Source organism: Maniola jurtina, chromosome 3, assembly GCF_905333055.1.
Source record: "Maniola jurtina chromosome 3, ilManJurt1.1, whole genome shotgun sequence".
Taxonomy (NCBI): Eukaryota; Metazoa; Arthropoda; class Insecta; order Lepidoptera; family Nymphalidae; genus Maniola; species Maniola jurtina.
The window spans coordinates 3,605,444-3,631,628 of record NC_060031.1 but is presented as its reverse complement, the minus strand read 5'-3'; the positions used below and the strand labels follow the sequence as shown (position 1 = coordinate 3,631,628).

Below are 26,185 nucleotides of genomic sequence, written 5' to 3'. Positions count from 1 at the left end.
TTGAAATAAAAATCATTTGAAATACATAATATTTAATCAGTCCATCAATTAATCCAACATATTATAATTCATGAAAAACCTTCGTGAATGAACGTGAAGCGGGTTTTCGTTAATCTCGAGGAATAATATTTACACTTGCTTCTTAACATTTTTACTAGTTTCTTTGGTCCACAGCAATAAAGATTTAGATGCTCCCTGAAATTATAATTTCATATTTCAATTATTCGATAAATAAAAAATCAATATATTCTTGCCCTACTTAAAGGTATATTATAATGGTTAATTTTTTCTACCTTATAACTCTGTAATATAAAAACTATGAAATGTTTCGAACCAATTTCTATTTGGATTTAATATGGCCCAATTCATATCAGTTTGAGTATTTTTCATATAAATATATTATAAAATAAATGAATGGTACATTAATTAACTTACTCTGGGTATAAATGTATCCAATATCCAAAAACTCGGTCCCAATGCGGTCTGCCTCTCTTCACTCGGCAACCGACCAACGGATATTTCTTAGATATATTATATTTCTGAGCTATAATACATTTATCACTTTTAATAATATTATTTCCACTAAAAACACAGCCGTTTCTTTTTAAATGTGGTGTTAGAAGTGTTGTTTTTTCATCATTATCATTTCTTTCACTTCTATCTATCACATGACTAAGCGTCCCTTTATCATCAACTACAATATGAGTAATGGCACGGGCTTTATTATATTTATTTTCATTTTTGGTATCAATTTCATTTGTATTAGTCACATAAAGTTCTAGATGTAGTCTATCTGGTCGGTTGGCGTTTCTCAATTGCATTATAGTGTCGTTAGCTAACTTCGCAATCCATATTAGTTCTGATTCATGTCTTACGATCCATATCAAATGGATTCTTCCTGGCAGCCTGCTTCTAGGATTTCTGAAAGTAAAAAAATTAAGATTCAGTATGCACGTAATCACAGATTAGGTATTATGATAACTTAAGTTTGTTTAGGTGCTTTTTAAAATAAAACTCCTCAAAGTTAGCATGTTCTATCTTAGCCTGCATCAATATAAATTATCAAGGACAATCTTACGAAGACCTAGATATTTACTCCAGGATGCTTTATAAAGTTTTTCGAGAAATCCTGAGAAAAATTAGTAAGCTATAAAAAATATACTAACATAAGTAAGTCCTTAAGTACAGAAACAAACGGAGTGATCCCAACGCCCGCCGCGATACATATCGCAACCTTGCTTGCGCATACTCCTTCCATTGGACTCGAAAACGGACCATCTATAAGAATACTGAAAAATATTTAATAACATATTATTTTATTAATAAACGAATCAATTAAAATGAATATGAATCAAGATATAAATTGATCTGAAGCAAAATGACATCCTGGAATAGTCTGCGTGAAATTCGAGTCTCGGATTCTATTGCACAGTATTAGATTAATCATTTATTGTAGAGCAGTCTGTAAGTCTGATAAGAAATGCTTTAGAACTATGAAAGTGTCGTCTCTCGTCTAATCATCCAACGTAGTGTAACGCTATGTATAGGTTTAAGTGTGCCTGTATTGACAATGACGCTTACTGGTGCTTTACTAGTCTTATTCTGTGCTGCGATAAACTAGATAAACTCAAGCTCCTTTACCACATCTTCTACTATTCTTGCTAATATTTCGTTTATTTAGAAATTTACTCACGTAAGGTTATTGGGTCCTCTTTCGTTTATTAATTTTTCTAAAGACTCCGTCCAATCGCCCTTAACTTTTATCCAAATAACAAATAATCTTTGGCTTTGTGTAGGAATCTGGAATAAATTATTTTCATTTAAGTATCATGCTTCCGTCTAAAATACATAAAAGATTGATATTTTAACTTTTAAATGACATGGTTCCTTCGTCCATCAAAGATTACGGTTATTAGAATTATCAACATCTGGTGATAACCAGTGGTAGATGCTCTTGACGATTCAAAAGTACTTGTAAAAGTCTAATTGAATAAGAATACCTAAATTGAATTTGAATAAGAAAACTATTTTTTACGCTAAGCAAATAGGCTTTAATAACTTAGTTGTAATTATATTAACCGGATCAAAAGATGCGATTTAAGACGGATTAAAATAGAATGAATGAGGAGCTGGCGAAAAAAACGGTGTAATTGCATGAAATAAAATTTTAAAGGAGGAGCAAAAAACTAAATGAAAGCTTTTGAACCTTTGTGTAGTTGTAATTTTTAAACAAAATCACTAGGCTGTTTAGGTCGTTTTGCTTAGAAATGAATTCAGATATATATTCAGTGGGTCAAGAATGGATTTTTTCTCTTGAATTTGATCAGAAGTGTAACTGAGATTACGGTTATTAGAATTATCACTGGTGATAACCAGTGGTAGATGCTCTTGACGATTCAAAAGTACTTGTAAAAGTCTAATTGAATAAAAATAAATTGAACTTGAATAATAAAACTATTTTTTATGCTAAGCAAATAGGCTTTAATAACTTACTTGTAACTATATTAACCGGATCAAAAGATGCGATTTAAGACGGATTAAAATAGAATGAATGAGGAGCTGGCGAAAAAAACGGTGTAATTGCATGAAATAAAATTTTAAAGGAGGAGCAAAAAACTAAATGAAAGCTTTTGAACCTTTGTGTAGTTGTAATTTTTAAACAAAATCACTAGGCTGTTTAGGTCGTTTTGCTTAGAAATGAATTCAGATATATATTCAGTGGGTCAAGAATGGATTTTTTCTCTTGAATTTGATCAGAAGTGTAACTACTTACACTGTTTTGTTCTTCAGCTTTTCAAAATTTTCTTTTAGGCTAGTTTCCTTCTCACCCTGATCTTCTGCACTGACCGTGGCTGGCGGAACGCATCATAGAAATACATAAAGCGCGTTAGGCTGCGGGCAGCTCAGCGCTGCCTGATCAGCATTGTTTGGGAGCCGTTCATAGTAGGTACGGTCAGCCTCAGAATTCGAGTAGCAATTCCATCAAAAACCTGTCGCACTTATGACCTTTTTATATAAACACGCCACACACACCTAACCGTGCCACGCGAATAATATGATCATTAAGGTGCTAAACGACTTACGGCCTTCGACTGTACATATTGGCCTATCAGCACTGATGAGCAACGTGAGAAGAATATCAGACCTTTATTCTAGTGCCTAGGCTAATAAGTTACCTCAACCGCAGTAAAAGGGTGCCATTCTAACACGGAGACGTCCAAACACTGCATCAGGATGTATTGTCCTTTGCGACAGGAGAACTGCTCGTGTGGACAGCTTAGCGTCAAACTTATTGTGCGTCCAGCCATGTGACTCACCTAAATAAAATCATTCAATCCAGCTTACTTTTTAATAAAACTTTTTCGGATGGAAGTAACGTTCATTAATGTCTCACTAATACTAAAATGGCACCAAATAGAACAGCTGTAAAAGTTCGACTTGTTTAAAAAAAAAATTATTTACTTCAACCTTGCATAAAAGTTATACGACAATTTTTTTCAATCAAATAGGCAGTGTGCTCTACATCGAACCGACATTTCTTTGTAAATTTGTACTTTACAACGAACTAAAATATACCTATTTAATAAATCTGAACTTGTAGCAACTTTAAAATATTACATAATAAATTCTGAATACAACTTGGTGAAATATTTCATACTAAAGTATAAAATGTTAGTTTTCTTGCTTCAAGTTTGTAGTAAATACGACGAGTCCATAATAACAACGCTTTGGCTTTAAAAATCATTCTAAGTATTTTTAGGGTTCCATACCTCAAAAGGAAAAACGGAACCCTTATTGCATCACTTTTTTGTCTGTCTGTATGTCTGTCTGTCTGTTTGTCCGTCCGTCGTGTCTGTCAAGAAAACTAATAGGATACTTCCCGTTGACCTAGAATCATGAAAGGCAGGTAGGCCTTATAGCACTATATAAAGGAATAAATCCGAAAACCGTAAATTTATGGTTACATCACAGAAAAAAAATGCGTTTCAACTTTCGAAGTAACCTAACTATACCAAGTGGGGTAGGTATTTTATTATGAAAGAGCTTTACCTGTACATTCTAAAACAGATTTTTATTTATTTTTATGCATAATAGTTTTTGATTTATCGTGCAAAATGTCGGAATAAATACCCCAGTACGGAATCCTCGGTGTGCGAGTCTGACTCGCACTTGGCTGGTTTTTTTTTTACATTCTATCTAATTCTGCATACAGTCATTAAGTGGTGATCCCACAGGATACGCAGAATTACAAGCTTCCGTGAGAGTAATATGGGCAGTCAGGGTCCAGTAGTTAAGCATACAGACTCCCCCATACTTAACTAACATGGGAATACTTTTGATTTTTCATTCGTCATAATAAAGGGTGTTATTTTGTGAGCGTCAGAGAGAGAGTAGAGACGCGAAAACTTAAACTGGAGATAGAGGAAATTGATATAAGAAATCATGGTAGGTATTGACGGACACGATAGACGGACAGACAGACAGTAGGTACAACACCTACCTATCTGCCTGATTCTAGGTCAACGGAAAGAATCCTTTTTTTTTTTTTTTTTTTTTTTATACACAGGAAATGCCTAACGCATACCCTTCCGTCAGGGGAAACGGAGGGGTTATGTGGGGCTTGCACCCACTAAAACCTGTGTTTGTTCCTCAACGGACTGGCGGTTGCGCGGGTATCACTAATGTAGTATTCACCGCACTCCCGCCAGGACTTGACCCGCCGCCAAGCGGACGGGTCCCTTCGCTAGGCTGGCTGCTACCAGCTCCGTCTCAGAAGCGCACCCGGAACACGGCGCGCTACCTCCTGACCTGGATTATGTATCGGCTGACGAACGCCCCTTACGCCCGTCAACCGCAGGTCGGCAACTCATGGAGGCCGGAGGTCATCATTCGCCCTTCGGCGCCCGCTGCGTCTCCTGCGAGAGGGATCCACAATCAAAATTTCCCTCTCACGTTCCGCCGCCTCTTTTGCAGACATCACCTCCTCGCAAAAGGAGGCAGCGGCACTCCACGCTGTTTCACTCCGAACCATCGCTTGCACGATGTTTGGGAGCGAGAGACCACCAACACCAACTGCCGCATCGAGTGTACGGCGCTGTTCTGCCCAAGCTTGGCACTCCTCCAGGGTGTGCTGCGCCGTGTCCTCAAGGCGGTCCTCACAGTGGTGGCAATCGGGCGATTGCTCCCGACCTATGCGATGCAGATACCTACCGAAACAACCATGTCCGGTAAGTATCTGCGTCAGCCGGAAGGTTAGGACGCCATGTTGGCGCCCCAGCCAATCCTCCATGACAGGCCTTACCGCCGCTATCGTGGCATGCCCTGCGCTGGGATTATCCAACCGCTCCCTCCATTCCACTAATAAGACCCCTCGGAGCTGGGAGCGATGCCGCGCATATTCTTGGGGCATCGGTAACTCACCCCGCCCGCGCACCTCCTTATTCCACTGGTACAAGGAGGCGAGAGATTTTGCCTCAAGATCCCAGGGTGGACATCCGGCAAGGAGGCTCGCCGCCTCGAAGGAGATCGTGCGGTACCCCCTTATTACCCTGACGGCCATCGATCTTTGCGGTCTCCGCAATATTGCGACGTTGCGGTCCGTCAGAGCTTCCGCCCACACAGGAGCCCCATAAAGGGCCATTGAACGCACGATCCCAGTGTAGAGCTTCCGACAGGAGGCGTCTGGACCACCGAGATTGGGCAGCAACCGAGCAAGCGCTCCCGCAGCTCCCATCAATTTGGGTAGAAGGTGCCTGAAATGTGGCCCAAAATTCCACCGGCCGTCGAGGATGAGTCCCAGATACTTCATTGTTGACTCGACGTCGATGCGAACGCCACCCACGATGATGTGGGATCCCGAAGGTGGCGCGCGTCGAGGGCCATGAAAGAACATCGCCTCCGACTTGTTAAGCGCCACCTCGAGACCCAGGCGCCGGATCCTCCCTACGACCTGTGCAACCCCAGCGGTTGCCAACAATGTCGCCTGCCGGTGTGTCTCGCCACACGCCGTAACCAGCGTGTCGTCAGCGTAGCAAGTGACACCGACGCCGGGCAGGAGTGCCCCGCGCAGCACCCAGTCGTAACCAATGTTCCACAGGAGTGGTCCCAAGACAGACCCCTGCGGAACACCGCACAAGCACTCTCGCCGACCCCAGCCATTCCGACCCGGGTACATGACCGCCCTATCCGCCAGATAAGCCCCAACCACAAGACGGAGGTTGTTTGGTACGCGATGGTAAACAAGCGCCTCCCTGATACAGCTCCAGGGTAAGGTGTTGAAGGCGTTCGCGATGTCGAGAGAAACCGCCAACACCACCTCGCCCCGGAAAACTGCTTCCTCCGCCAAGGTTCTCACGCGCATGATTGCGTCCACTGTGGAGCGCCCCCGGCGAAAACCAAACTGATTGTCCGCCAGGTCCGGCCCCACACTCGCCAAGTGCTGGACGAGGCGATCCGCTACAATTCTCTCGAAGAGTTTTGCCATCTCGTTCAACAGCACAATGGGCCGATATGCAGACGGAGTATCTGCCGGGCGCCCCTTTTTCTTCAGCAAGACCAGCTTTCCGACCTTCCAACTAAGTGGAAACTGGCCCCGCTCCAAGCACGCGCTAAAGAGACTTAACAATCGAGGCTCAAGAGCCTTTGAGGCCAGGACCAGGGCACGGCCAGGTATGCCATCGAGTCCTGGGGCGGTGTTTTTGGCCTGAAGTCTCCGCAACACTGCTCTCAATTCTTCCGGGGTCACTTCGTGCACGTCATCGTCGTTGCCCGCGTCAGGCAATGCAAAAGGCGGAGCCATCGGTGGCGGGTTGTGTTCCTCTCTAGATGGAAACAGGGAGCAGACCACGTCCTCCAGGAGCTGCGGATCAAGACTCTGGGTCAGCGGAGGCGCCGAAGGGCGAAGTTTGCCTCTTACCATGAGGTAAGGGCGCCCCCATGGATCAGTGTCCAGAGTCTCCAGCATCTCCTCACGGGCCTTGATTTTGGCTGATTTAATAGCTGCCTGAAGGGCCCGTTTTGCCATTTTATATGCTTCATATAGCTCCGCCTCTATAGCCGGCCCAAGCTGAGTTTGGCGACGCCTCCTGCGGTGCCTTTGGTACCGGCGCCTTGCTTCAACGCATGCGGCACGCAAGTTCGCGATATCTTGCGACCACCAGTATACCTGACGTCTGGCAGGAATGTGCTTGATACGCGGCATCGCCGCATCGCAAATCTGTGACAGCGCCTCTCGGAACCACTCTGCCTCCTCGTCAACACTGACTGGCCTAACTGGTGCAGAGACCCATGCCTGTACGATAGAGGCTTCCAGGAGTACCTCTTTATTTAGGCGTTTCAATGTCCAACGCGGGCCGCCCCCTCCCGAGGCGGTGCGTACATGAACGTCCAAAGCCGAAGGGGAGATATCGAATCGAATGTATCTATGGTCCGATAGTGTCTCCACCTCCTCCATGACACGCCAACCCTGCACACGACTTGCTACAGCAGGGCTAGCAAACGAAATATCCACTATAGACCCGCCCCGCTGTCTCACGCACGTGTGAGCAGAACCTCGGTTCAGGAGAAGCAGGCCTTGCTCAACAGCCCACTCCTCTAGTACTCTTCCCCGCGCATTTGTCGTTGAGGAGCCCCAAGCCGCAGATTTGGCATTGAAGTCTCCAAGAACAAGCACAGGACTAGGACGGCTTCGACCAACGACGACGCCCAAATTCCCAAGTAAGTCCTCAAAGTTGGCGAGAGTGCTGTTGGGTGAAAAGTATACTCCTGCGACCACAAATCCACCTATCTTCGCCACTACGAAGCCCCGATCCCGAACGACACTTTCAAAGGACGGAGATTCAATGGTAGTCCGCAAAATCAAGGCCACTGTGCCCGACAAATCCTCCACCCAGTCATCCCTCTGAGGGACAAAATACGGTTCAGCGACCGCCGCGATATTGATTGACCACTGCGCCATGCTCTGGAGGAGCAAGTCCTGAGCTCTGGCACAGTGGTTGATATTCGCTTGGAGGAGGCGGAGATGTGGGCCCATTATTAAGTTTCCATACTCTCTCCCTCCTGAGCCCGGGATTGTGAAGGGTTAACCCCAGGTTTGTCTTTGCCTTTCTGTTTGGGCGCGGTACAGGTTTTTGTGCCTACCCGGTGATTCGCCGGCTTGTCTGCCGCCGCACACAACATGCAATGCGGCGTGGCCTCGCATGACCCTGCCTTGTGCCCTGGCTTGCCACAGCGGTAACAAAGGTTACTGCGGTCTATCTCCGAGGAACATTGGGCCCCGACATGCCCCTCCACGAGACATCGGTAGCACCTCATGGTCCTGGGCTGCAAGATCTTGACCTGTGCCAACACCCAGCCCACTAGGAGTCGGCCACCCTCAGCGAGTTTCTTGGCTGCCGCTACTGGACAGCTGACGACTGCTGTTCCCAGTCCATTGAAGCCCGACGAAATTGGACTTGACTTCACTTGGGCCGGAGAACAGTCTCCTACCCTGGCGATGGTAGCCTCCAACTCCTCAGTGCTTACTGAGTCATCTAGGCCCAAAATGCGTAATTCGGCGTTTTTGGTGGGCCTAGACACCTTGACTCCCATAGGCTCCAAAGACGCCTTCAACTTTTCAGCGAGAGCGTCGGCCTGTGGACCGCTGCTGGCACCCGCAACTTCCAGCATGCGGGCACCAGTCACAGTGGTTTTACACCGGACACCCGCAATGCCAAGCTCACCGAGTTCGATCTCTGCCTTCGCCTTAGCAAGGACCGTAGCGTACGTGAGGCCCTTCTCCTTGACGTCGGGCCGCAGCGTTAACACGACAGCCGCAGACCTAGGGGTGCGGAGCCGTGCCTGCTGCTTGGCGGTTTTTTGGGCCGCCTGTTTTGCCGCCTTGTTGGCCTTTGTTTTGGCCTTTTTGGCCTCCTTTTTGGCTCCCGCGGTCTGCCATTGACCACCGTTAGGCGGTGTGTTTGAGTGACTCTGATGTTCTGCATCAGAGGGGGCACTGCATCCTCCATGGGAGGTGGAGGGCTGCTCTGCATCAGGTGCTGGCGTGGCAGCAGAGGCCTTCCCCTTGCCTTTTCCCTTCCCTGAAGTGGCAGTCTCGGGTGTCTTCTGACTAGGCTGGCTGGAGGACTTCTGCGCCGCCTTCCGACTTTGTGTAGCCGACTTACTCGGCTTTGCAGCCATTTCCGCAAAAGAAGACGTCGCATTCCCTGCTACTCCTCTGTCCGCGGCCAATGGTGGGCGCAAAACCCGGCCCTCAATCACTGAGAAGCGAGCAGACAGGCTCGATACTTCTTTTAGGAGCAGGCGAAACTGCTCCGATTGGTACTCCTCTTGTGCGGGCTTAGAAGAACCCTCCTTCTCCCTCTTCCCCTGACGGATCTTTTGTAGGTCTGCCCGTAACTTCTCCTGTTCGAACCGAAGCTCCGCCATTTCCTTTGTAAGCTTAGCATTCTCAGCCTGCAGACGTTTGACTTCATCCGTTGAGGTACGCCTCAGCAGTACCTCCGCGGCTTCCTCAATCGCTGCTGCCGCATTTTGAAGGGCTTTCTGGTTCGTGCCTTTAAGGCCCTTGGAGGCTTTTGCCACTGTTTTGATAGTATTGACGGCCGAATGGACCCTGCTATTCAGTTCCATTCCCGTCAAGCCCTCGACTTCCATGCCGTCCGAAGCCGCAGAAGAGGTTTCCGACAGTTGACGTGCCCGCCCACAAAAGATTTCTGCCGTCAGTTCGGCAACCTCCTTGTTTTCGGTGGCTTCTATTTCTGCCTGCTCTGCGGCACGCTTAGCAGCCTCTAAACTCCTCTTAGCCTGTGCCAGACCTACATATTTGCCACTTGTAGGTGGCCTGCCTCGACCGCGTTTGGCAGGGCCTTCTTTGGGTGCCACCGCCACCTCTTCTCCGCTAAGCGGCCTTTTTCTTGCAGTGCTCATTGTGCTTTCCGCACCTACGCTCATAAAGCTCGCCGCCGAGTCTGAGTCAGACCCAGATATGTCCACCTCCTTCGTCTCCACTTCGTTCATCTTAGGTTTGTTTGTGTTTTTATCCATAATAAATCCCACGAGTACGACGGAATTACAACTTAACAGGGGCAGAGCCGTCATTGCCCAAGAAGGTGTAAATTTGTAACCCAACCAGAGGGTCCACGAAAACTCTGGCTGGGGGTGCGCTAAAAACTGATCCCCCTCTGAGGATAGAAGCATAATCCATCAGCCATTCATCCCCTCGCCGCGCACCAAACTTGAGATTTGGATAATTTTTTATAGAGGTTTATTCCTCGCAGTCCGGGCGGTCAAGCCAAGACCCTCGGTCCCAGTATGAGGTCGTGAGACATGACCATGACGCTCCTACGGGATTACGATTTGTGGCGAGGGCCGCACAGGACTAGTTCCCACACAGCCTTCTCAGAAGCAGGGTAAGTGCACACTGAACTCGCCTCTCCCTCCACGAGGATGTCTCCCTCAAATCCACCCTCACGTCTCGTCCACTGTGCCCTCTGCTAGTCAGAAGGACACGTGGAGAGACTTCCCCCCCTGCCAGGTCATTAGCCATAGCTAACAATATCCCCAAACAGAAAATTGTTAGCCATGTTACCGGGGCGCACCGGCCCAAATACTGCTCCTCCCCTCGGACGTATCCAAAAGGGACCAGCAGCACTCAGGCACACTGGGAGGTTACCTGGCTGGCACCCCAACGGAAAGAATCCTATAGGTTTTGCTTGACAGACGCGACAGATATACAGACAGACAGAGTCTGAATCCTACTTATTTTAGTGACAACACAAAATTATACCAAGTAAGTACATAGTTTAACTTTAAGAATGAAATACTTTTGTTGCGGACAGTCCAAAGAACATAACGAGCTTAGGCGAAGTTTAATCGGTTAGTGAACCTAATGATACAGTGTGCACTGTGCATACGCTGTAATTTGATTCTATTTCAACTTACGGATATCTAATTATCTATGCTGCAGTAAGTTATTAATTAAATTAGTGTATCTGTCAGCGATTTAGTTACTTAAACTGGTTTTTAGTTACTTAAACAAATAATTTTACCTTATTCGCGCTCAAGTCGATAACCATAGATACTTACATTTAATATCCGAACTCTTGCGAGATTCCGCGAAAATATCCTCCACAACAAATCCAAGAAAAAACAGATCAGAGGTAATGCCATCCATAGCCATGTCTGAAATTAGATTTATAAAAATGGGAAGTTTTAATAAATAAATACTGCCAGTAAATAAAGGATTTATAAATATTTCAATAGATACTTTACAATATCAGTACGATTATTTCATTAGCTAAGGGCTGATAAATTTTCTGCAAAGAGTAGATAAATAGAGAGCACCTAAGAAAGCTTAGATCTAAGAACAAAAATCTGTGTCGGTAAGCTGAAGCCAAGAAACCATGGTTTAGTATGTCCACAATTAAGAAGTTAATAGTCAATTTTAGACATGTCTCTGATTCCATCCCAAAACCAAAATGATCAAGTATTAATTGATTGCCTTTGCCATCAATAGCTTTTCATATGTAAATCGAATTGTAAGTAGGTATTTATTTGAAGGTCGTGTCAGATTCAGAGAGGAATTCAAAGAGGACAGATGCCCATTGCCCATAAACCCTTTTATTAATGCTTGACACAGTTACTTAATGAAATGTATGGCGACATAAACGTGTAGGTATGATTATGTGATTTATATGAATGCGCTTTTAACTGCCGGTCATCGTAAATGTATGAACTCGGAACCACAAAAGGGTAAAGAGTTTAACAGACTTGTTAAGATGTGTGTTCACCGTTCCCATAATATTGTAATCTCTAAAGTGATTTGAATAAGACTCATTAGATTTTGATAAATAAAGCTACACTTCAACTATGCCACCATCATTCGCTTCATCTTAGCTCCATGAAAATTTATTAGAGGCATATTAAACAAAAATACTCTGCAAATCTATAGTTAGCTATTGGACCCGTCCCAGCTTTGGTTGGGGTAGAATTTTTGAAAATTATAAAGAATAATAATAGAATATTTCATGTATTAGTGTTTCGACTAAATAAAACATACTTACTAACGAAACTTAATTTATTTTAAGTAAGCACCTATCTGCTTTTATCTTACCATTGATTTGATTGGGGCAAATTTTGGCTTGTATTGTGATGAAACATTCGTATGCGTGTTCATAGCACTGTTTTCGTCGAAAACTTCTTCCTTCAAAACACCACTGAAAAATATATTATTGCAAATTAGTTTAACTAAGTTTTCCGCACTGATTCTTAAAAATATTACAAAATATCGTTTTGCTGTGGTGTACGAATTATGCGCTTTTAGCTCAATAATTTGTACTTACTAACAAGATTAAGGTACTTCTCAAGTTTCACCAGGCATCATTAATTACCTACCTACATATCTAGAGATTAATAACTTTTGATGTCCAAAATTTATTTCGACGGCAAAAATTTTTGTTCCAGTAGTGTAAAGACAACTTACCTCAAAGGGTGTATCATCAGCAACAACATGAATGGAAGATACAGCTGATGGGTGTACCAGAACGCGTTATACACTCTACGTCTCACAAATCTGGTGGACGTTACTCCCATGCTTAGCACGATAATTAGCATCGATGTACCCGTCACGCCTGCTACGCTCATCAGTAGCCGTAATGGGCTCTGAAACAGATCATATACCCAGGCGTTACTTGGCGATAGTCTGAGGATGTAAAGGAATAGAAGGTAAAGTATCTACTCCACAAAAAAATTTAAAGGTCGATTAGTGTCCCATTGCAAGGTCAATTTGCTGTACGCTGTAAGAACAGTGTCTTATGGGTAACTTACGTCGCTGAAACGTGTAATAAAGTGACCTGATCCACAAATTAGTAGTCGCTCAGCGGACTACGGAGATGCTTGGTTAGGCGTTTTCCATATTCCATTAAAATTCCATATAAAAATTAATCTTGGTATGTACCCGTTATTTACAATATAAATATACAATAAGCAAATTATATTATTTTGAACGCATAATATACACTCGAGTAGCCATCTGTAAGTTACAAAAACCACTTGCAACCTACCTCTTATTATTATAAAGAACTGGAACCAGACTTACTTATCACTGAATAGTTTGGCATAGTCGGTATGCATATTTTGTAGAGGCATATAATAGGCAAAGTTTACACTGCTTTAATTATGAATGATGCAGAATAATTCTGTAACATTCAGCAGAAAAGGTAAGAGTGCTAGACACGCGGTGCCGCCCTAACGAGTGTATATTATGACACGAGGGCGTCCTGCAGGCTCTTATATAAATTAATGAAGCACAGAGGTGTAGGCGCAGCGTGAATACTCTCATACATACATAAATCCTAATGTAACCCAAGTTAAAAATATAAAGCCTCAACAACTAAATTATTTTAGAGGCAAAGTTAGCCTACAACTCTCTGCGTCGTATTCCTCATTGCTGGGAGTCGTGACCCTTACCATTAATCACATAATGGTAGGAATTCTTGGATTGTACGTTTTCATACTAATGCGGTGGGTTTCCAGATTCTTCCTACTACGACTCGACTAAGAGAAGATTTCAGCTCTTAGGTTTAAGTGATAAAAACCAAGACCTACGGCTTTTAACATGCTCTCCGAGGCACAGAGGTGACGAATTGGCCAAATTCGGACCTCCAAAGTCGGTCGCCCATCCAGTTAAGTACTTACCGATTTGAGTTCAAATAGATTTATTTGCGTTGTCATGACCAAATTATTACTTTGTTAGTTTTTCTGGAATAGTGTTAAAGACATTTGTGTGGTTTTGTAAACTTTTATATTTAAAAATAAATAAATAAAAATATTTAAAGCTTACCGCCTAGAAAAATGCTTTTTAACCTGGGAAAACAAAGAGTTCTTCCAAGATTTTGTTTTTGGTTTCGAAACGTATACTTATATAAAAGTCACGCAACGAATTCGCCAACAAAAGCTATTTAAAATCAATAATAGTTTTAAAAGCTCCTGAATCACTATACATCATGGCGTGCTGAATCATGTGCTCATAAATTTTACATAAACGACCCATATTCACGGCTTATCACCGTATCCCAGCGAGCGGATAACTGCCGTGAGTGATTTAATTGCATTCTATGTAACAGACACCCATTATAGTGTTTAAATTCAATTATTCTTAACGCATTTACATATCACATATTCATAAAAGCTCTATTTAATAGGCATTTATGTTTATTATTTGGTTCTCTTTAAATACTAACTATAATTTATATCTAATACTATGTTTTTTATATTTTACCTAGCCATCGCTTTGTTTTTAAACGAATGGCTTAAAATATTGTCGTCTCACGTCTGGTAATAGAAGGGTAGGCTTATATTTTCCTGGCTTGGCTTTTACATGATTTGTATGGTTAATAAATCAAGATTAACTATAGATTTTAATATACTTAACAATTTCAATGAAAAAAAATAAAAATTACAGGATCTTTCCCCTGGAGATGGTAACTATTATAAATTCTATATCAAACGAGGAGATGATAAAATCAAAGTTTAGAACTTTTAGCCCGATGTAATTTACTTGTTTTAAATAAGTTACCAAAAGACATAGTACGTAGGTCAAATTAATATGCGTAGGTCTTGCATGTACGTATACGTAATGGTTTTTGCAATTTTGCAGTACAAATGCAATGTATTTTTCTTTCACGGCGTGACAAAGCCGAGGCTACCCGAGGGTCGTTACAACCAGCTGACTCAGGCACACAACACTGGGTCTAGTGTTTGTACATGCCCTTGACTTGTCGCTTGCATTAATTTCGCAACCCTATGGCATTTTTGATGAAAGATCAGTGAGCATTTTTACGTACCCACCTTACGAAAGTAATTGAATATTAAATGACCAGAATTGAAAAAGCCTTGAATTAATTAGGGGTTGTCTGTGTGGTACCTAGACGTCATCTAAGCTCTTAAAACTACCCTCTTTCAAATTCAAAGTCAAAGCCATTTATCCAAAATTATACACTTAACAGGGCTCTCTCCGTCACTCGTTTCATACAATCGTAGTTCCAATTTCAACTGAATATTAAGCAACCAAAGTCCATGAAATGCAGACATATTCTAGAAACTAATATCTGTGTCTGTGGTGTTTAAGATTTTTCTAAAAATATGTAGTTTTAAAATAAAATTACAGGGGCTCAATGATTTGTATGAAAATTTTTAAGACCGCGTAACTTTGAAACCGAATATTTTAACAGAAATCTGGAAAACCACAGACATAGATATTAGTTTCTAGAATATGTATGCAAAATTTCATGGACTTTGGTTGCTTAATATTCAAATGAAATTGGAACTACGATTGTATGAAACGAGTGACGGAGAGAGCCCTCTTAACTATTTCATTATCAAAATTGTTGAATTTTTAAGATAATAATAAAAAATTGATGTCATGGCGATAATTAATTACGTCAAATTAAAACTAATGCTACGAGTGTTCCAGCCAGATGCACCCTGGTCTGAGGAAAGCCCACAACAAACTCAGCAGCCTTTGCGTAATCGGGTAAAAAAGTAATGAGCGTTTGTCTAGAGGGATGCCCAGTTAAATTAATATTAATATTATTAAGAGCGGAATCTTACCTGGTTCTTATAACTCGCCATATTAATCTCCTCCCGTTCCTCGTCGTAGTTCCGTGAAAAATTCCACAGATTCACGAAATGCGACACGGAATGTACGACTGCAACAAAATTTCCAACTTGTAATGTTGAAATGCTACGCCGTAGCCCGTAGCTAGTAAAAAAAAATATTTTCCGAAGTTGTACAAAATCATTTAAATAGGCTAGATATCCACATTTGTAGCATTTTGTGGTGCATTTATAATTTATAGTGTCTTCATGCTGTAGTACCGAGTACGAACCTATATGAATTAACTATTATCATCATTGAGTTTTGGTTCATGGGTCAGATAGGTACGCTTTCAAAATTGTGAAAATAAGTCAGCGTAAGTTAAGCTATAGAATTGTAGACGGAAAAGCATAAAAAGTCTAAAATTGGTTTCATTAGCAATTAAAAAAAATGCACTTTGATTTATATGTTTTTTGAACTGTAATTTTTATATGCTTGAGACACGCAACATGCAAACTGCAAACCCGATAAAATTGATCGAAATGAAATGCTTTTAGCTGGTAACTATTAAGTACGTACGTACGGTCAGCCTCAGAATTCGAATAGCAATTCTGCATCTATTGCATCAAAACCTGTCGCACTTATGACCTTTTCTATAAACACGCCACACACACTTAACCGATAACGGTGCCACGCGAATATGATCATTAAGGTGCTACACGACTTACGGCCTTTGACTGTACCTACTAGTAGTTAATACTATCTAGTAAGTAGTAGGTATCTACTTATCTCGGCTAACTATTTAATGTCTACGAAATAGTTTTTAAATTAGCAGATATTATGAAGGTCAGTTTAGAAAATGCAAGGACCACTGTGGAATTGGATGGATGATTTGAAGAGAGTCACTGGAAGCGGCTGGACATGAGCGCAAAATCACTCTTAAAGTCTGGAGAGCGGAGACCCTTGGAAGAAATGTCTGTTGACTAGAACGATGATGAATTACTTATTGACGATTAATATACCTAACTAGGTAGAGTATGTAAGTACTAAATGTGTTTTTAACGAGTCTATATTACTTTAAGCGGTTTTGTATTTGTATAGCTAGTGCCCACGTAATTGTGTTTTAGAAAATACTTCAATAATTCTAACATTCATTCTAAGGAGTTCTCACATCCATTCTAAGGAGTTTTCTCACAAAACAAGAAGCACAAGGCTCTCTTCACGCGTTGATCTTTAACGCACTGAAGTCCCAGCTCAGAACGGTGTCGCGTCATTAACCTCGTCTGAAGCCCCCTGAAGAACATAATGGTGCAGCGAGAGCCGTTTAGGCGCTAAGCTCTTTGAGCGGCATGCTAGATGCTGCTAATTTACACTTCACCCCAAACGTAGGTAAGAACTTGAAGAATGAGTATTTAGGAATTTACAACTAGCACGCACATATTATTATGATCACACTAATATTATAAAGGAGAAAGTTTGTATGTGTGTGTGTGTGTGTGTATGTATGTTTGTTACTCCTTCACGCAAAAACTACTGGACGGTTTGGGCTGAAATTAAGAATGGAGATAGATTATACCCTGGATTAGCACATAGGCTACTTTTTATCCCGTAAAATGAAAGAGTTCCCACGGGAATTTTAAAAAACCTACATCCACGCGAACGAAGTCGCGGGCATCAGCTAGTTAATTCATAAATGTTTAAGATACGGCTAGTAAACTAAATACCTCCTTTTTCATAAGACCACTAAAATACTATTTAGATTATAAAGGAAGACATAAACATTGGCTTTTTTTGCTTATAATAATTATGTGGAGAAAAAATCTCTTGTCAAAACTCGTCGCACACTCGCTGATAGCCCAGCGGTTAAATTATTCCTACTACCTACACACTCGCTTTGCTGTTTGCTCGCTGGTTTTTTTTTTGTTTAAAGTAGTAAATTAAAAGTTTTTAATTTACTTTCATTAGATAAGGCTAGCTTTAAGTTTATCTCTAACTGTGGAATCAACTCGCATCAGCGGTGTTCCAACTAGATTACAACATGGGGTTATTCAAGGGGTGGACCAACCAATTCCTGAAAGGATGGGCAACGCATATACGGTTCCTCTGGTGCTACAAATGTTCACGGGCGGCGGTAATCACTTAACATCAGGTGGCCTACCTGCTCGTTCACTCGCTAATTTTATTCAAAAAAAAATTGTATATAAAAACCCGAATAAAAAATTACGTTAGATACCTACTTTCTAATATACTAACCTGCAAACATCACCAACGTAATAGCCACAGTCATGTGGAAGCTTTTCGCTCTCTCCAGCCAGAAGAAGAATAGTCCTGGGCACAGCTTAGACATGGCTCGGTACAGCACTTGGTTTAGCTTCTTACATAACGGCACCAGGACTAAAGCGCAACATAGATTCAAAACCGTCGCTGTACCTCGGGATACGCAGAGACCTAACTGTAAGACAAACAAATTATTAGGTACAATAATTTATTGTAAGTGTAACTTATTGTAGTTTTATGTCTTTAAAAAAATAGAAATAAGTATTATTGTGTATGGCAAAAAAATTCAAAAGGTTTGCAATTTTAAATATTGGATAGAATTGGAATTTGGAATATTGGATAGATTGGTTGTTTGCAATTTTGTTAATAAGATTTTAAATTCGTAATATATGGTTATTATGTTTTTGTTCTCATTATGTTATAAGGCCGCAATTACACCTGTAAGTTTTGCTCATGTAAATAGCTTACATGATTAACTTACGACTTTACTAATGTAATACTCTTATAAAAGTCATTTACCTTAATTTTGTTGGCAATTACTTATGCAAGCTACTTGCGTGAGTAAAACTTACAGGTGTAATCGCGAAATAGTAACAATATTTAATTTTCATTTTTACTAAGTAAAAAACAGTTTCAAAAATTGAGTCCACTCCTTTACCGGTTGAGCCTCAATAGCTCAACCGGTAAAGGAGTGGACTGAAAACCGAAAGGTCGACGGTTCAAACCCCGCCCGTTGCACTATTGTCGTACCTACTCCTAGCACAAGCCTGACGCTTAGTTGGAGAGGAAAGGGGAATATTAGTCATTTAACATGGCTAATATTCTTTATAAAAAAAAGAGAAAGAGAGAAAAATATAAACGGATTAAATATGTTAGTTTCTTACCCCTAACATACGCCTCAAGTAATAGAACTGGCGACCATTTAAATAAAATATAAAAGATTTGTAAAAAAGATATAAAATTAATGAGATCCATGATATCTGAAACAAGGAAAAAATATTTAATTAGTGACCTCTGTTCTACAAACTAGGAAGTCATCATCATCATCACAACCCATTGCCAGCCCACTACTGAGAACAAGACCTATTTCAAGTTCAACTCTCAGAATTAAAAACTACTTAGCTACTTAGTTCACCACGCTGCTGGTCAAGTGCGGATTGGCAGACTTCGCACCTTAGAGAACATTATGGAGAACTTTCTGTCATGCAGGTTTCCTTATGAAGTTTTCCTTCACCGTTAAAGCAAGTGATATTATAATTGCTTAAAAGGCACATAGCTCTGAAAAGTTAGAGGTGCGTGCCCGGATTCAAATTCAAACCCCGACCACCGAATAGGATGTGTCTCGCAAGTTGTAACGCATCGGCAGGCCCTCCTTTACAAAATTCATGGGCAGTCATAGAACACCGGGCATAAGATGGCAAGTGAGCTTTACGCCTTATTTCAGGTGTTCCGTCTGCTCGCATACTCGATATTTAATTTTTTTTGAATAATAGCTGTCACACTTCACAGAGAAGCACTAACTTCTTCTTTAGACGCTGTGACAGCTCCAGAAGCTAAATGCTCATCCACCAATCAATGCACCAATGTACGCTAAGCCCAAGGATTAGGATTTAGGACAAGCTAATAAGAAGATAATATTTTTCATATTAGGAAAGGAGGTAATTTTTAGGTGAATATGATGAATTTTACAATACTACATCAACACACAATATCCTTATGATTTGGTGTACACGAAAAACCATATTTGACGCATAGATGATTTAATTCAACGCTGATTCGTTGAAGTGAATTATTATGACCAGAGAATTTATATTTAGCGCACCCAAGGTTATGGTATTGGGACATTGTACATTGTACACCGATAGGTACTACAGCGTGAAACATTTTGACTTGTGACTCAGATTCTAGGAAGCAACTAACTTGCTAAGATTTGCTGGTAAACCTAAAATACGCTGGTTTTATTGTTCAACAGTAAATAAAACGCATGTTTATTGTACAGTGTGTTGTGCAGTGAACCTGTAAGGCTCAAAACGTGTATACCTACCTAACAAAATTATGGACACCGGAAAACACTTCTGCTTTCCTTTAAACTGCTCATACTCGTAACATTTTTCAAAATAGACCAAAATAGTTAATTATGCCTACCTAGGTACCTAATAGGCACCTACAGTAGGTACCATGCCTAATAAACATTTTACGAACTGTAATAAATAAAATGTAAACCTAAACAAAGTCTATGGATTATTTTCGCACTGCTATTGCTAACTGAAATTGCTAATTCAAAATACAAGAAGCAGACTAGTGCTGGCTGGACACATGTTGAAACTCACTCGTAAGGATGTGTTTATTTTTTATAAAACAGTGAATTCAAATGAGAATGTTACAAGAAAGTATAAACAAAAACCGATCTAAAAAAATCTTTTAAAGGAGATTTATTATAGTGCCTATTAAAACTGTGTAGATTCTTCTACACAGTGCTGTGTATTTAGGTACCTAGTGTAATTATTTAGCTATAAACAAAGTGTGAATAGATTCATTGTAGATTCTTCAAAATTTGATTACTGTAGCCAAAAATTCCCAAGTGTGTACGTGACACGGACTAGTTTCTCACTTTTCACAGAGAAAAGGATTCATTAACATTCCTAGCCTCAAAAAGGACATGTCATGAATCCTAGCAACGACACGACATGCGTCGGAAATGTAAACTGGCACAGCTAGACACTTCACAGCAGACGCTATTCAACTCCTGTGCGTACCGACTGTCTGTACAACGCCTTTGACAACCCATCTCTATTGAAACAAGCCATTTCTATTGAAACAAGTCATCTCTATTGAACGCGATTGAATAAAGTCGATGACAGCCCGGAGATCGTCCCGCATTAATGTATTGGACTAAGAGCCCGCGAGGGTCAAACCTTAAATATTTTATAAAAGCTGAAAGTTTCTTTGCGTATCAACACACGATCGATCGATCAGCGATCAACACACGGAAGGAACGATCAGCGACTATGAAGTTATATGATGCCGTGTAGAAACCAAAGGGGTGTGGGTTTGATAAAAACTGCAAAATCGATGACAGCACGGAGATCGTTCCGCATTAATGTATTGGACTAAGGCTGAAATCTATAAAGCGCACTTTGACTTTGCTCTGACTTAAGATTGAGTTAAAACGAGACAGCTATATGTGAGAGATATAACTCTGTCTCGTTTTAACTCTGTCTTAAGTCTAAGCAAAGGCAGAGCGCGCTCTATAGATCTCACCCTAAGACCCCGCGAGGGCCAGACCTTCGATAGTTTATAAAAGCTGAAAGTTTCTCTGAGTGTCAAGACTGGAAGGAACGATCAGTGAATATGAAGTTATGATGCCGTGTAGAAACTAAAGGGTTTAATAAAAACTGCCATAGTATCCCTTCCAGGTTAGCCCGCTTCCATCTTGGACTGCGTCATCACTTACCACCAGTTAAGATTGCAGTCAAGGGTTAACTTGTATCTGAATTTTAAAAAAAAAGTTTGGATCATGGTGGCTTTGGGAGTCAAACATGTAAAAAATCTTAAAGCAATTTTTTTTGTCATACCTACTGCCAGACACCCTTAATTTTTTTACTTCAAGGGCTTTTCCGGTAGAGTGGTAACTAGTCACAGCCGAAGCCTCCCACCAGATCAAACTAGTGGAAATTTAGAAATTTAATTCCAAATATCCCCTGCCGGAATCGAAACCGGGACCTCCTACTAATACGACCACAGCGCTCACCGCTACGCCAGGGGAGGATATAACTCCTCTGACAACCCATCTCTATTGAAACAAGCCATACAGAGTCGATGACAGCGCGGAGATGGTCCCGCATTAATGTATGGATGTCGAACGCATTATCGGATTCTCATTTGCATGTGATTGTGATGAGCTCATGACAGCTTCCGTGGCTGTAATCTGTTACGCTCGATCGAATTAGGTGTGTCTCGCTGAATGCATCAATTTAAATAATATAATATGGTTCCCATAAGTTACTTTGGAGTTTTATCTCAACTCAACTTTGCCTGTGTATTTAGTTCGTGGCTCATCATCATCATCGTCAACCGATAGACGTTCAGTGCAGTGCAGTATACGTATGTGCGCTACACAGTTCAGTGCAGTGCACATACGTATCTTGATACGTATGTGCACTGCACTGCACTTGTAGGAAGTAATCTCTAGTTAGAACTACAGATTTTGAAAATTCTGTCACCAATAGAAATCTACACTTTTCCTGAGTGAGATAGGGGCTAGGTATATTTTAATTTTGGGCGGGTTGCTATTAAGTCATAACCTGCAGAAGCTATTAAGTAGGTACTTTAGGTACAAATAGTTTCTAGTGAAAATTAGTTCAAAGTTCAAACGCTTTTAAGGAATTCCCAAGATAAACCACACTGAAAATGTGTTTTAGGTCAAAACTGTAAGCACGCACGAAGAGTCTTGCTTTGAAAAGGCTTCTTCATATTTTAATACGGCGACGGGCTTCGTAAACTTTTACACTAGGTAGATATTTAGTAAAGGCGATGATAACCTAGCGATTTTTCAAAACCTGGCTTCTGTTTGAGGGGACCGGGGTCCGATCCCGGGGACACATTGCTAACTTTTCGGAGTTTGTAAGTCACAGCCATTTTGAAAAATAGCTAAGAACTGTAAAATTTAAATATTCATGTGATATTACTTAGTAATAAATAGTCACACTAATCACACTAATATTATAAAGGCGAAAGTTTGTGTGTATGTGTGTGTGTGTGTATGTTTGTTACTCCTTCACGCAAAAACTACTGGACGGATTGGGCTGAAATTTAGAATGGAGATATATTATACCCTGAATTAGCACATAGGCTACTTTTTATCCCGGGAAATCAAAGAGTTCCCACGGGATTTCTAAAAACCTACATCCCCGCGAACGAAGTCGCGGGTATCGGGTATCAGCTAGTAAATTTATAAAGACGAAATTTTGTCTGTGTGTTTGTTTGTTACGTTTTCACGTAAAAACCACTCGACGGATTTAGCTGAAATTGAACCTGACCTAACACATAAGCTACTTTTTATCCCGGAAAATCGAAGAGTTCCCGGTGCATTAAAAAACTATATCCACGCGGATGAAGTAGCGGATATCATAATTATTATAATGCCTATTAGATAATTATACAAAATATAACTGGGGTCGTGACCCCTTGAAACAGTTTTATCAGCATAAAATAAGCGTGTTAACATTTAGCCACGTGTAGCTAGGAATTTAGTTAGGTATTCTATGCCTAAAACCCATCCCAATACGTACACCTACTATGTTTTATTTCTTGTATCGATGTTATTTTTATACCTAGTAACTACCTATCGGGCAGCGCCTACTCGTAGCTTGGTTACCTAATCAAAAATGATAACGGAAAATTGTATTGAGATAAACAATTACCTACCTCACTAATTCATCAACTAGAAAACCTTCAACGATACCTAAACACATATTTGCATCAGTACATACCTATTACCTAGGTACTAGGTAAGGTAGGTAGGTTGTAGAGTTTAACAAGCCCGTCTTCTACATAATATAGGTAATATTATCACAGAGGATAGTATTGTGATATTACAGTCCCTTTATAGAGTTCCGTATCTCAAAAGGGAAAAATCAGCCAAGTGCGATGCTTTTTTAGAAGCATAGGTACCTACCTGTACTTTTATTAGATTGTTTTAAACTTTCGTAAAGGCAGGTCTTGTTTATAGGACTGTTGAATTTTATTACAAAAATATTACGACTCATTCCGACATTAATGGCTTTTCGACTTTCCTGAGACGGAGCGTAGGAGTCGCGAGCCTACCTATTACGATTTCTAGTTTGCCTATCACATTATGCAAATCACCGATTTTTTTTTTGTAACTGAGAATGATTTGGCGCACAAAAATTACCCAGATTGTTGTTCATAAATATTGAGGGCCTACTGTATTTCCTTAAACTCTGGAAGGGTTTATTCCAAGTGTCCACTGGAAAGTAACTTTCGCAATTTCTTGCAAAAGTCAGCTTTGACAAGTCACTTACGTACTTTCTATGGGTATTATCTTCTTTTTATGGGCTGTGGGCTACACTACACTATAGATCAATTAATTACTGCAAGTTTTATTGCTAGTGAACACTGTGCAAAGATTAACAAAGATTATCTTATGGCTCGCACGCTCAAGACATTCCTGCCATGCCTTCTTTTCAAAAAGAGAATGCAACAAGACTGAATAAAACAGTGATTCACTCGCAACCTGCAGTTTGCACAAGTCGAGTGAGTGACTAACTTTATAAATAATTTAGCATACGTTGCTAGTTTATTCAGCAAACGCGAATTTTAACTGAAGCTGTGACGTAATGTATGTATTCAATGCAAAATTTTCGCGTGGAGCGAAGTTGACATCACCCGGTGTTTCTTAGAAGTGGAACTTGTGACCAAAGGGCATGCAAGCGATTTCATGCTGGCCTCTTTTGAAATTAACAGGAAAGTTTAACTTAGGGTAAAATTGTTTTACATAATATGAATAGGTAAGTTTACCTACGTAACAATTATTTATTACCACGTAATTTTCAAAATGTAAGTAGGTACCTATCTACATATTATACGAGTAGGGCGCACTCTATTACTGGCAAAAATCAAAAAATAAAATAAAAATAAAAATTAGAAATATAGCAAAATAATTAAAAATACTTACCAAATAAATACGTCTTCTTATAAACACACAAAAATCGCTTAAATATCGCGCCATATCTATACAATAAATACTTAACGTAAACTTTTAAATATTAAAGCCGGCTGTTTTAAAAATTTGGAACATGCTTTTTCAGCGTTCAGAAATATTTTCCCGCTATTTTTTTTGTTTTTTTTTTTATTAATTTAAATAAAGCTCAGGCTGTGGTGTAACCGCCTGGACCATTATAACGAGTTATGTGAGCGGGAAGAACGCGAGCGTGTGACTGCCGCCGTGCCGCGTCCGAGCACACGGAGAATAGGCTGAGATTTGTTAGGTCATCGCTTCACTCCCTGTGATTATAGTCCACTGTTCAGTTATTCAGTATCAAATATCAATAGCCTATTAAATGTTTAACCGGCTATGAAATTCAGAATTAATCAGATTGCGCTCAAAGTCTCGCCATTCTTGTTTTCTATGGTAACTATTACTAGTTAGCTGCTGTACCTACCTTTACTATAATATGTCTGGAGAGTGGAAATCAAAATAGCTGGTAGTTACTCAGTGAAAATCATATTGTTATATCACGAGCGAAGCGAGCGAATTTTTTTTATAATGTTGCCCAAAGTTTTCGAAAGTTGCCCAAAGTTCCAGCCAACCAACAAAACAGACTCGAAATGCGTCTAAAGTTATAAATCATTTATTCAAGTTAGGTACCGTTACATTGTTCACTTTTTAATTGTCGAAAGCACCGTTACGGAGAGATATTTACATATCCAGTGCCCGAGCTTACTGGAGCCTTGAGCACATTGAACGAGGTGTCCTGTCCGATTGAGGCGACGGACGACGACGTGCCAACTTATTCAAAAATGCCGCCAAAACGGAAGCATATTTATTTCATTTAGGTACCAAGCGGAGTCTACATACTATATTCACTTGACTCCAACTTTTAGAACAACTTTCCGAGGTAGTTAGGTAAGTATTGTCCGTTCCAATGAAAGACAAGACGATCGATCTTTTAAATAAATAGATCGTACTACCTATATTGATTTTTTCCTATAAAGTGCATGAGACGGGTGTGCCCGCGAAATTCAAATTTAATTTGGTTTTTCGCAATTTGTAAATTAATACGACAAAGTAGGCTTACGGCATCCTAATTACTTGAAAGTGTTCAGTTTAAGAAATTAATCAAAATAATGAGTTTGACATGAGTTACTCACAAATTAGTCAATACCATAGCTAATTTCTTAAACTGGACTCTTTCAAGTAAAGATTTTTATATAAACCTGTGAGGATGATACTGCCATTGGCGCAATTAAAGTGCCATAAGCCTACTTTATCGTATTAGTTTACAAATTGCGAAAAACCAAATTAAATTTGAATTTCGCGGGCAGACCCGTTTCATACACCTTAACTTCAACTTGAACAATGCATATTCGATGCAAAGCTAAAGCAGCTGGGAGGTATACTCAACAAAGTCAAAAGGCCAGAACAACGTCTAATCAATCGTCAATCATCACTGCTTTGCTCAAGTTCGATAGTGCGTGGAGTACCTACCGAGGTAGCTACTGCAGGTACTGCAATAGTTTATTATGGGATGGCTCTACCAAGTCTGGTACTTGGTAGAGCCATCCCATAAT

At 40.8% G+C, this 26,185-nt stretch overlaps 1 protein-coding gene across 1 annotated transcript; it reads right to left on the bottom strand.

Annotated features, from left to right (window-relative positions):
- Window positions 1-15: 15 nt before the first annotated feature.
- On the bottom strand, window positions 16-24,945 carry LOC123880065 (NADPH oxidase 4-like). The gene is made up of 12 exons (XM_045927955.1): window positions 24,570-24,945; window positions 18,757-18,852; window positions 17,849-18,047; window positions 15,610-15,707; window positions 12,482-12,660; window positions 12,113-12,215; window positions 11,086-11,181; window positions 3,177-3,317; window positions 1,694-1,800; window positions 1,167-1,289; window positions 436-921; window positions 16-195 (listed from the first exon to the last, which is right to left on the bottom strand). Exons 1-12 carry the CDS (start codon window positions 24,621-24,623, stop codon window positions 69-71), a joined length of 1,809 nt encoding a protein of 602 aa, XP_045783911.1. The 5' UTR covers window positions 24,624-24,945; the 3' UTR covers window positions 16-68.
- Window positions 24,946-26,185: the final 1,240 nt, after the last annotated feature.

What these genes read in the sequence shown, in the direction of transcription:
- LOC123880065 (XM_045927955.1), bottom strand. Translation starts at nt 24,623, where the DNA reads ATGGCGCGATATTTAAGCGATTTTTGTGTGTTTATAAGAAGACGTATT. An exon ending in TTGCCCCAATCAAATCAATG is followed by an intron (nt 11,182 to 12,112) that starts GTAAGATAAAAG and finishes ATCTAATTTCAG; the next exon opens with ACATGGCTATGGATGGCATT. An exon ending in AGAGGACCCAATAACCTTAC is followed by an intron (nt 1,290 to 1,693) that starts GTGAGTAAATTT and finishes AATATTTTTCAG; the next exon opens with TATTCTTATAGATGGTCCGT.